This window comes from Lynx rufus, unplaced genomic scaffold, assembly GCF_022079265.1.
Source record: "Lynx rufus isolate CCGP_SWC_20201006 ecotype Redwood Valley unplaced genomic scaffold, mLynRuf1.p SCAF_5, whole genome shotgun sequence".
Taxonomy (NCBI): domain Eukaryota; kingdom Metazoa; phylum Chordata; class Mammalia; order Carnivora; family Felidae; genus Lynx; species Lynx rufus.
The window spans coordinates 91,998,153-92,010,385 of record NW_025814867.1 but is presented as its reverse complement, the minus strand read 5'-3'; the positions used below and the strand labels follow the sequence as shown (position 1 = coordinate 92,010,385).

The window sequence follows — 12,233 nt, the reverse complement described above, 5'->3', positions numbered from 1 at the left end:
GAATGTAAACCATGGTGCTTGTCTGCCTGGAGAGTTTCAATAGCTTCCATGACATTTGGTGGAGTCTTTTATATGCTAGTTGCTTTAAAAAAAAATTTAATGTTTATTTTTGAGAGAGACAGAGAGAGAGAGAGAGAGAGAGAGAGAGAATGGGGGAAAGGCAGAGAGAGAGGAAGACACAGGATCCAAAGCAGGCTCCAGGCTCTGAGCTGTCAGCACACAGCCTGATGCAGGGCTCGAACCCATGAATCATGAGATCATGACCTGAGCTGGAGTCAGACGCTTAACCAACTGAGCCACCCAGGTACCCTATATGCTAGTTGCTTTTTTAAATTGTGGCTTTTTTCTTTGTCCCAGGTCATCAAGGGCTGGCATGTGCTAGGGGCCCAGGTTTTGCTGAGGTGGCAGACCAGCTATGGCACCTGGACCCTGCCCCCATCTTTACTATCAAGGTGGAGGGCTATCATAGACAGTGGAACTTGCCAGTCCCTCTAGCCCTAAGACAGTTTCAGTCCCCTTCCCATTTGGCAGTGCTCTAGGGCTGGTTCCATTATATTCTAGTTGCCCTTTTAAACCATAACTTTTTTTCTATGCCCCAGGACAGATGAGTCTGCTTCCTGTCCCTTAGTCCTACCCCTCCCCACTGTAGTTCACAGCATTGGGGGTGAAGGTTCCCTTTGTTTGTGTTTCCCTCTCTTGTGCTGTTCTCTTTGTGGTGTATTTTTTGTTGTACATAAGCTGTTCAATTGGCCCTCAGTTCTTCAGGAAGAATTGCTCTATAAGTAGGTGTAGATTTGGTATGTCTGTGGGGGGTGTGTTCAGGGTCTTCCTATGTCACCATCTTGGACTGGGACTCCCAAGTCCTATTTATAATGCTTAATCTAGCTTCTAGAAAGTCATTTGGAAATTATCTGTCATAAAGTAAAGCCATAATATTCTTAACTACTGCTTCATGTACTCCTACTATTCTCAACACTTCATGTCTATTACTCATTTATTTATGGTACCTCATATTGTCAGTTTTATGTTTGTTTTGCTTAAGCTAGTAAATTTTAAGCATCTTGATGGTTATTCCTTTTTATCCTGCCATTTAGTATAGTACTTTGAACATAAAGAGTAGCAATAAATGTAATTTTTATGACAATTTTTTACATGACATATAAGCATATTTCAATTACTGACAGGCAATGAATATAATCAAAGTTGAAAACCTTCAGCCAAAAATTAATTATTGGAGTTGGAAATTGAAGTAAATAATTAATTAAGATACTGTTCTTTTTTACTGAAATCTGTGCATGATACTGATGTATATTGATTGAAAAACAGTAATTGTTTCCATTGTGTATATGTGTGTGTGTATGTATACATACACACACACATATACACACACATACCTATATACGTGTATATATAAACAACTGCAAATATACGGTTTTGATTTAATTAATGGATTGGCAATTATTAGACAAGCAATGGAGGAAAAAGATATCAACTGAGGAGAATGGGTCTCTTTCCTTATAGTGTTATTTCTTTCAGTTTTCTCTATTCCCACCTTACCCAAACCAGTAATCACCAACCAGCTGTTCCTCCCCGCTAAGACTACTGTTCAGAGTGAGTCCCTGAGCCAAAGTTCTTTCTTTTTAAGGCATCATGACCTACATATCATGTCAGCAATTCTTTTTTATATATAATACAGATACTTTAAAATCTTTTTTCATAATGTGAATGATTATGACCAATATTTAAAAAAAATTAATGTTTGTTTATTTTGGGGGAGAGAGAGAGAGAGACAGAGCACAACAGGGGAAGGGCAGAGAGAGAGGGAGATGCAGAATTTGAAGCAGGTCCACGCTCTGAACCATCAGCACAGAGCCTGATGTGGGGCTCAAACTCATGAGCTGTGAGATCATGACCTGAGCTGAAGTTGATGCTTAACCAACTGAGCCACCCAAATGCCCCATGACCAATATTTTATTATTGGTTGCTTCTTTAGTTGACGTAGGGTAAAAGAAAGAAAAGGCAAATTTAGAAAGCATGCCATGGAGCAGATAAGGTATGTTGTATGCTGATACCCTGCCCTTTAAACAAATTAAATAAAACTATGTTGACATCCTATTTAGATTATGACTGTGTCATTCTGAAGCTATCCTGAAAATTTAAACTTAAATGCACATAAACATCTCTCTACATAATAGGTATCTGTGTCTATAAACAGTTGTAGCAATACAAGAATAAATAAGAGTGCTTATTAAAATAAAAAAGAAACATACTTCAAAATCATCAATTTTATCAAAATGAGACATAGAATTATAAGCAAAAGCATAACTAGAAAGATGCTATATGTAGAAGTAGCTTTATGTCCATTTCCTACTCTTTTTGATCATTTTGCAAAATCCATGGAGTCTAAACAACATAAACCTTTCCCTACAAGACACTATTTTTATGCAAATATAGTATATCATTGAAATGTGCCATCTGTGTTCTTTGTGTATTGGACTTTCCTTTACATGAATTTTGACAAAAATACAATTATTTTGATAGTCTATCATAAGTTTTAAATGGCAAATCTTTCTGCATTGAAAGTATGGATTTTCATAATAATACATTTCGTTATGCAGAAGAGTATGTATGTGTATATGTCTTCAATTTTAAAGTTGTTTATTTTAAAAGTTAATTAAAATAACTATATGAGACTAGATTTATACATGGAGAATACAAAACAATACAGATATAAATTTACAAATAACTTTATTAGAATTCAACAAATTGTTTACAAATTCAATACATATGTTTGGATGCATAGAACTGTGTTTATCCTACTATGCAAAACACAAAATTATCCCTTTTCTTTATATTCTTTTAGTCAAACTTTTGAAATTATCATGGATGAGTAGAATTTAAATATGATTTAACAAAATCCTTTTTCTTTCTTTAGGAAAAAGTCAAAGAGAAGGAAGAAAATCTGAGTCTTGTAAGCCAATTCTTAAAGTAGAATACAAGACCTGTAGAAACAGGTATGCATTTTTTACTTTGGGGAATATAGGAGATTATACAAAAACAGACAGGAAAGGCAAATAACATTTAATGTTTATGTATTATTTAAAGTTTTACATAATTATGTAAGTATATTAATGGGCTAGATCCTCTTCATTGATGATAATGATTCTTATTGTTTAATAGGAATATCTATGATGTTATTATGAATATTACAAATAGCAACTGCCAATTATTTTAACTTTCTATGAATATTCAGATGAATATTATGCAAATTAATTTTAACAAAGTAGGACCTTTGGGCCATACACATTACAAGTAGCAACCATTCAATTTTATTCAGCAGAAACATACCTGTTAGCATTTTACATGATAGAATTAAATACATAACCAAGTCTCTGTACTTTAGGATTTTACATGCTGAAATTAGAAAGATTATAGTTAGATGGAAAGATAATCACTGATGTATATTAGATATTAACATATTAAAATAGTACTAAATTTTAAGACAAAAAATTGAATAATAGTATATAATAAAGTTTTATCATGTGTACATAGCAGTCTTATCCTATAAATCAACAGTGTTCTTTTTACTTCCAGTAATTATTAGTGGTAATATTCTCATTCAGAATTATTATAATTACAACTCTTGACCTAAACCTTAATTTATTTTAACTCTGAGTTGGACAATACTACTTTATATTACTTATATGCTCACACTGGAATGTATTCTCAGTATTATAGATTCATTTATTTTTTTATTTTTATTATTTATTTTTTAATGTTTATTTTTATTTATTTTTAATTAAAAATTTTTTTTAATGTTTTTATTTATTTTTGAGACAGAGAGAGAGCATTAGCAGGGGAGGGGCAGAAAGAGAGGGAGACACAGAATCCGAAGCAGGCTCCAGGCTCTGAGCTGTCAGCACAGAGCCCAACGCGGAGCTCGAACTCACAGACCTGGAGATCATGACCTGAGCTGAAGTCAGACAACCAACTGACTGAGCCATCCAGGCACCCCTTAAATTTTTTTTAAATGTTTATTTATTTTTGAGAGACAGAGAGAGACAGAGTGTAAGCGGGGCAGGGGCAGAGAGAGAGAGAGAGAGAGAAAGAGAAAGAGAAAGAGAAAGAGAAAGAGAGGGAGAGAGAGAGAGAAAGACATAGAATCTGAAGAGGCTCCAAGCTCTGAGTTCTCAGCACAGAGCTGGACGCAGGGCTTGAACTCACAAGCCATGAGATCATGACCTGAGTCGAAGTCGGATGCTTAACGGATTGAGCCACCCAGGCGCCCCTTCTTTTTTTTTTTTTAATATGAAATTTATTGTCAAATTGGTTTCCATACCACACCCAGTGCTCATCCCAACAGGTGCCCTCCTCAATTTTCATCACATTTAATGTTTGATTATACCTGCTCTTTGAAAGAATTAATAGTATAAAATTATGGCCATTTTTAATTAGTGAGTTTATATATATAAACATATATGGCGTATATGTTTATATAGATAGATATGTTTTTAATGAGTATATTTTTATGACAGTTTATGTACCTCCCCACACATAAGATAGATTAATACTTCTTTAGTCCAGCCAAATGTTACTATGCTTAAGTAGTAAAAATGACCACAGTTTTGTACTCTTATAATTAAAGTCTTAAAACATTTTAAATTTAATTATTAGGGATGGAAACATTTTACATAGGTATTATGTGTATGGAAACATATGTACATATTATATATGGAAACATGTATATACTATATATTGATAAATATTGCATATATATGCATATATTATTATTAAATATATATATTAGTTATTAGTTATTACTACATACTACACACTGTGCAACTTGTTTAGTGTACTAAAATGAAAGAGAATACTGCCTGCTTTTGAATCTATTATGGTCTAGTAGAGGAAGTAACGCCATAAACTCGTGGTTTACATGTAACATGCGAGGTACATTTATGACAGCACAACAAAAGGACATCTAACCCAGCCTAGAGAGGGGAAGAGCACAGTGAAGAGACATCAGTAAAATTCTTCTTGGGAAAAGAAATACGTGAGATGGGGCTTAAGTGATGATAGGATGGTGGCACACAAAGAGAGGAAAAGGTGAACATGAAGAGAAGATACTTTAGGAATGAGGATTTCAAGACAAGTGTAAGATACTTATTAAGATCCTTGCCATATACTCTCTCTCTCTCTCTCTCTCAAAAAAAGAAAGAAAGAAAGAAAAGAAAACCTAAAAACTAAAAAAAAAAAGGGGGGGCACCTGGGTGGCTTAGTCGGTTAAGCATCTGACTCTTGATCTCATGGTTTGTGAGTTTGAGCCCTGCATCGAGCTCTGTGCTGACAGCGCAAAGCCTGCTTGGGATTCTGTTTCTCCCTCTCTTCCTCTTCTCCACTTGCACTCTGTCTCTCAAAAAAGAAAAAAAGAACCCAAAAAGCAAAAAAGAAGTAAAAAAAAAAAAAGATCCTTGCCAAATGGAGTAAGACAGCTATGTGGTCTTGAAATTTAACTCTTTTAAACTTTAATTGCCTCATCAATTATACCTATCTCATTGTGATGTTTGTGAGGAATAAATGAAATTATGCATAAAGTTTGTACTGTCATAAGTTTGATGATTGGCACATAATGGATTTCCTGATAGAAAGAAGTTATCATGATTCTCATCATCAAAGCCATGATATTTCACATTGTTAAAATTATTCCACTGATCCTAATGATATATTCTAGTAATTGGTAATCCAACTTTGTGTATAAATAATTCAGATTCTAATGTGAAATAATTCTATATTGTAGATACTAATTACTGCCATCCCACTTACTGTGTACTTTACTTAGTACATTGTGTGTTTGTTGTGATTATTACAATATTAAAAAAAAAGTCACCTCTAAAAGCAGTGGTTCCACTGTTCAGAACACAAGAAGACTAAAAAGCAGAGGAGCACTGAAGTTAAGAATGCTTAAAGGTATTATGGCAAAATGGGCCACAGTCTGGAAATGAAAATACATAGCTATATTTCTGCTCCACCCAGTATGCAGTAAAAACTTTGTGAAGTCAAAAATTGGGATGGCTGTGGCAGGAGCAGGAACGTTAAGAAGACTCTATCAAATATGTTGCAGCAATAGGGCCTCTTAAAGGATTGCATAGGTAGCAGATGCAAGGGGTTTGTTTTCTGCTTAATTTATCTTAGATCAGCCATTCACAAACTGGCTTTATTTACATTTCTAGGATGAACAACCATTATGCTTAGGAATCACTGGTCCCAGTCAATGATTTGCTTACTGGTACCCCAACCCTGATGGTCTCTAGGCTTACTAAATGGATCCTCTTCTAAAAAAGGAATAATGATCTTTCTACCTGCTACCACTAGCATTATCAAATTCTCTGCAGTTAATAAAAATTACTTTCTGCTAGTCTTTTGATCCCTTTTTATCAGGGCCACCTACTGATGGACTTCATGTGTAAAGTTCTCTAAGCCTCAGTATATCCATCTGTTAAATGAGAATAATAGTTTTTTCATTGGGGTATCATAAAGATTTAATACAATACAGCAAGTAAAGTTCTTCATACAACACCTGGAACATTATACATATTCAACAAATGTTATTTTAATATGTGTTATGTTGCAGAAGTTATTGTTTATCTTCATTGAGACAAAATTTTAATGCTTTTTTATATTATATTTATTTTACAAATTGTGCAGTAAAATTGACTTTTTTCTTTTGGAATCAGTACTATGGATTTTAACACATGTATAGATGCCTGAAAATCACCATCATAAGAATACAGAACATTTCCATACCCCTAAAATTCTCTCATGCTATTCCTAATAGCCACACTTTTCTTTCCTCCTAACCCATAACAACCAGTAATCTGTTCTCCATGACTATAGTTTTGCCTTTTTGAGATGTCATATAAATGCATTTATGTATTACATAACCTTTTAATCCTAGTTTCTTTCACTCAACATAATGCCTTTGGAATTTACCCAAGTGGTCAAAAATTTTAATTTGTATTAATGTTGTCTTTGTGTATAAAGACACTGTTAATTATATAGCTGTTTATTTTGTAATAATCCATCTGGTCAGTATACCAAGAAACACTTGTATTAAGTAATAAAGGAGGAAGTTTACTGTGATATAGCATTTACCAAATTGTGTCCCTTTGATCACTAACTATATTCATGAAAAAATAGGAATCTGTAATCAAATTCATTTGAGAGATCTGAGAAACGCTGCATTATATAGAAGTAAATTGAATTCTTTACTACAGTTTCTTAGAATCTTTACTATATGGCCCGAATTATAAAATTTCAAAAGGGAGATGTGGTTTGCAAGTGTTTGTCAAATTATTAAATTAAAAACTTTTTCCAGAACATTTATGAAGTTATGTCCACAGTTTTAGAAACATTAGAAGTGAAAAACATGGACTTTGGAGTCTGAATTTAAATCCTTATCCTGCCTCTTCATAGCTGCTTGACTCTGAACAAGTTCACCTGTATTAATCCCAGACTCCTTATCAGCTATAGACAGTATAGATCATTGTTTAGGAGAATAGGTTTTGAAATCTTACAGATCTCCATTTTCTTTTGGGTTTTTTCTTGCTTAGTTGCTTAGTATTAACCTCATTAATGAAATGAGGATTCTACTTATGAGAATTTAATGTGATAATAAAGTATCTAGTGCAATTATTTATGAGTGGTTTCCTGAGCATTGTCCTGAGGAAATAACTTTTTATAAAGAAGTGCATATATATCAGCAATTAACTTTAGACCCAATGTTTTCTGATGCAGAGTCATAATAAGAGCAGAAAAGGTTTTGCTTTCTTCCAATATTAGAAAGGACATATTTTCCAATGTGCTTACCAAAAAAGGGAGAGTAAATTGCTTCTTAACCTTTATTTGGATTAGTACTAGGAGATGAGAGTTTATACTTTTATATGGAAAAAATCGATGTTTATGGCGTTATTAATATTTGGAGCAGTTAAGCTCGATACATATGAAAAGATAATATGTTCTCCAAGTCATGATATTTGTTATACAACAAAGCAACACAAAAAGGTGCAAAAACACATACTCATTTCATTAGAAGTGATTTTTTAAATCTGGAGAGAAATCTTAATAATTAAGCATTTATTTTATAGGAAAAAACTTGCTGCTTAATACTGCCATTGCTAGGTTGGTAATTTAATATGCCAGATTACTGAGGTAAGACTAACTCACATCAACTGATATAAGACTCAAGAAGAATAAATTAGAGGGGTGCCTGGATGGCTCAGTCATTTAAGTGTCCGACTATGGCTCAGGTCATGATCTCACAAGTCCCGCATAGGGCTCTGTGCTAACAGCTTGGAGCCTGGAGCATGTTTCAGATTCTGTGTTTTCCTTTCTCTCTCTGTCCCTCCTTCACTCGTATTCTGTTTCTCTCTCTCAAAAATAAGTAAACATTGAAAAAATTTAAATAAAAAATAAGAGCACTGTTTCTTGTTTAGCTTACAACTTAAATATTTATGTTAAAACATCAAGACAGAATTATAAATAAAAATTAGTATAAACATTTTATATGTAAGTATTAATGGAAACCTTTTTAAAAGCTCTTTTTGTTGTTGTTATAGAGCCAGCATAAGATTAGCAAATGTTCCATTGGTAATGTTTGATACTATGTATACAGTACAAAATGAAAGAGAAAGGGAAATTTATGGAGTGATTTCTAGAAACTAGTTGATACTTTGGTGAATAAATGGAAGTGAATTATTTAGAGAAGCATATGTTCTCAAAGAATTTGGTAAAATTAGTGTCTAGTTCTTTTTAAAAATTGTTTTGGAGAAGAATATTTTCTATTAGTATTTACTTATTGAAAATACTTCATTAACATATTTTATTTTTATATATAAACTAGAAATATAGATATTACTTTGAGAAAAGTGAAAAATTATGACACTATTTCATAACTTTCTGAAACCTGTAATATTTTATAGTCATCTCAGCCATGCCCTAAAATTTTGATGTTAGTTTCACTAGCTAAATAGAACTGGCTGACCCAAGGTAAAATTGAGAAGATCACATTTTTTTGGGTTTTTTTTCTATCTTTTTATCATAACTCTTTTCCCACAGAGAATCCATTACATAGAATTTTTGTACCTTCTACCACTGTGGGATTGCTACTTTTGCATTTCATTTTATATTGAAACTTGCCTCTCTTGTCCCTTAGGAATTTTGGACCCCACATGCCAACTGTTTAATATGATAAACTAACATACATTAATATTCTAATGGTAGTGATACAGAATTTTGGGAATCAACTAATACATGTGAAGATGTCCTTTTCAGTCAATGAGCACTTCTACCTCCCTTCAGCCATCCTGTCTTTTCCCCAGCCCACCTCATCACCTTTAGACTGATTCATTAGTCATTTTAATGGTAAGAATTCACCTCCAGAAAAAGGGATATGGTAGAATAGTAAGTCATTTAGTTGAGGTATTTTGGGCCAGGAAAGGTGTCTCCCTGTCAAATTACATCCTGTATAATCCCCACCAAACTTGTTCATTAGCTCAGCCTGTGATAATCGTATCATTTTAAAGGACTTCTCAATCTCATTAACTTTTTTTTTCTATGTAGTGAACCATTCATAATATTTTCTGGTGGATTATCCTATGACAAAGCTTGCAGAAGACCAAGTTTAACCATCATGCATGGAAAAGCAATTACAGTGCTTGAAATGGATCATCCTATTGTTGAATTCCTTACTTTATGTGAAACGCCCTATCCAAATGGTAAGTAACAAAAATGAAACTATTAATGTTGAAAATCATTTTTGAAATAAGGTCCTAATAAAATTAAGCTTAAATATTTTTAGTTTCGGCAGCTGACATCTACTGTGGCACAACACTGAGCTACAGGTGCTGGAGCAGGTTCTGCAACTGTACCTACTTGACAAACTGGAAGTAAGACAGATGTAGTACAGCAGTGCTGGAGTTTCAGGTTCTTATATCAGGTAAGTGCTTTAAACTTTGATAAGGATGGTGGAAGCTGAGCTGGGAGGGTCCGATAGGGGTCCAGGGTGAAATCACTTGGGGAAACTGAGGTCTCCTAATAGCCTCTCCTAGACCAGCTCCACCCATCCATTCCAGTGCTAATCAAAGTTAAAGCACTTACCTGATATCAGTGATCTGTAACTCTGGTGGTACTGCATCTGTTTCACATCTGGCTTTGCTTCAGATGCAACTGCAGCACCTCTGATTACTCTAGGATTGCTGATGTGTGGTTAGTGATTTATTTCAATTTTGAGAATAATTAGAAGGGCCTTTGGGAGAAGAGATGCATCCTGAATATAAAGACTTTTTTTAGACATAAAAACAACTTAAGTGCAAACTGTATAATTAAATCTAATAATGAAATATTTTAATAATAAAATCTAAAAATTGAGGATGAAACATAAAAAGTAAAATATGAATTTATGATTAAAACAACACAGTACATATGCATATGCATATATATAACTACAATTTTTTAAGAGGGAGCATACAAAAGAAGGAACTCTAGACTTGGAGACACAGTATTTGGCTTTATGATTTAGCCCTGTCAGTCACTAGCTAGGTGAACTTGGGTAAGTCATTTTAATTTTATGAGTTAGGCTTATCATTTTTAGAAAGAGAATAATAATATTGACTCCACATGATTATTGGAAGGCCAAAATGAGCATACTTTGTAACTATGAATATCTATAAATTGTTTTATTATAACTGTTAATTTGCTTAAAATTTTTAGTTTCATATTTAAAGATGGGATAGATTGATATGAGATATCAGTGTGGCATTTTATTTCCAGGGTTTCTGGGACAAACAAGTTACTTGTGTTAATTAATCAACAAATATTTATTTGATGCTTCTGTGGCCTCAGTACTGTCAGGACTTATTGAGAATATAGATGAAGTATGAAACTGATCTCTGATGTCAAATCACATAAAATCTGGTTGGATGAGGGAGATAATTGTGACTTAAGTAAAAATGTAACACTTAAGTGCTGAATTATATGGGTTTTAGTAATGTGCTAATTTATAGGCTAGTCAGAATCGATGACAAATTTTCATGCAAAGCTGCATGGAAAAAGGATTTAGATAGGCTTTGAAGAAGGACCTGGCACTTGAAGAGGATATTGAGTAAAGGTTTTAGAACTTGTAAGGTTTGCGAGGGTGACATCAACTTAAGAGAAAAAATTGAAAGCCTTTTAGAGGTATTTGGAGATAGAGAGCAACAGAGGAATTTTGAGAAAATATTAACATGAAAGAAAGCAATGTTTTTAGTAAAATTTGCCAGAAAAGAGTGTGTGGGTCTGAAGAAAAACTGAAATCTTAAATTCCAGATTACAGCTGGGTGGCATTTGTCCAAATGTTCATTAAAATGATCAAGATCTAATACACTGCTACCTATAAGAATGGAAACAGGAAACTCACTGAATTTGGGCACCAATTAGTTAGAGAATGACATGATAGAGGAGTCAAAGATAACATATTTTAAGAATAATGGTTTCATATGCAATAACTGTTTTTGGAAAGAGAAATTGCTTAGAGAGCAGAAAAAGAGAGGCAAAAGGTCTTTAATATTTATTTATGAATTATCAGAATATAGATGTTATTTGGAGTTCTGAGAATGAAAGATAAAGGAACAAAGGAACAAAGGGAGAAAGAACAAATAGAAGACCAAAAGCTGAATTTAGGAAAATGCATCCTGTTAAAGAGCTTAGAGAAAAATGTATGCCAGTAATAGAGACTGATAGTGTTTGATCTATGCAAACCACACATTTTACGTGTGTGTTTGTACAAATTTATGCACATTAGTAGAGATGTTAGGATAATCTATAATGATGTTAAGTAAGTTATAAATATATTGTAACTATGTATTATCACTTCCAAGCCACATATATGTGTTTGTTTTTCAGAGTAGTGATAATGAGGATGGAATTTTTGTCAGGGGCTAAGAGAATAACTATTTCTGGTTAAAACAATAGTACATGAAAATGACAGAAAAGACCCTACAGTACACATTAGTATATAATAAAAATTTTACTCATTGCCCTTCAAGAGGCAACTATTTCCACATTTCTTATGTATTCTCCCAGAAAGTTTATGCATATGCGTATGTATACTTATCTATGTCTACATTATCTCTTTTTTGTACAAATGACAACATACTCTATGTACTATTCTGTATCATACTTTTTTTTCACTTAACAGT

At 33.3% G+C, this 12,233-nt stretch overlaps 1 protein-coding gene across 2 annotated transcripts in view; it reads left to right on the top strand.

The window, feature by feature from the left end:
- The window catches only part of STXBP5L (syntaxin binding protein 5L), a 388,157-nt gene that overhangs the window by 204,410 nt on the left and 171,514 nt on the right, over positions 1–12,233 (top strand). For both annotated transcript variants that reach the window (XM_047100036.1, XM_047100035.1), the window contains exons 9-10: positions 2,936–3,014; positions 9,619–9,773. In XM_047100036.1, coding sequence (XP_046955992.1) covers positions 2,936–3,014; positions 9,619–9,773 — 234 coding nt within the window. The remainder of the gene's footprint in view (positions 1–2,935; positions 3,015–9,618; positions 9,774–12,233) is intronic.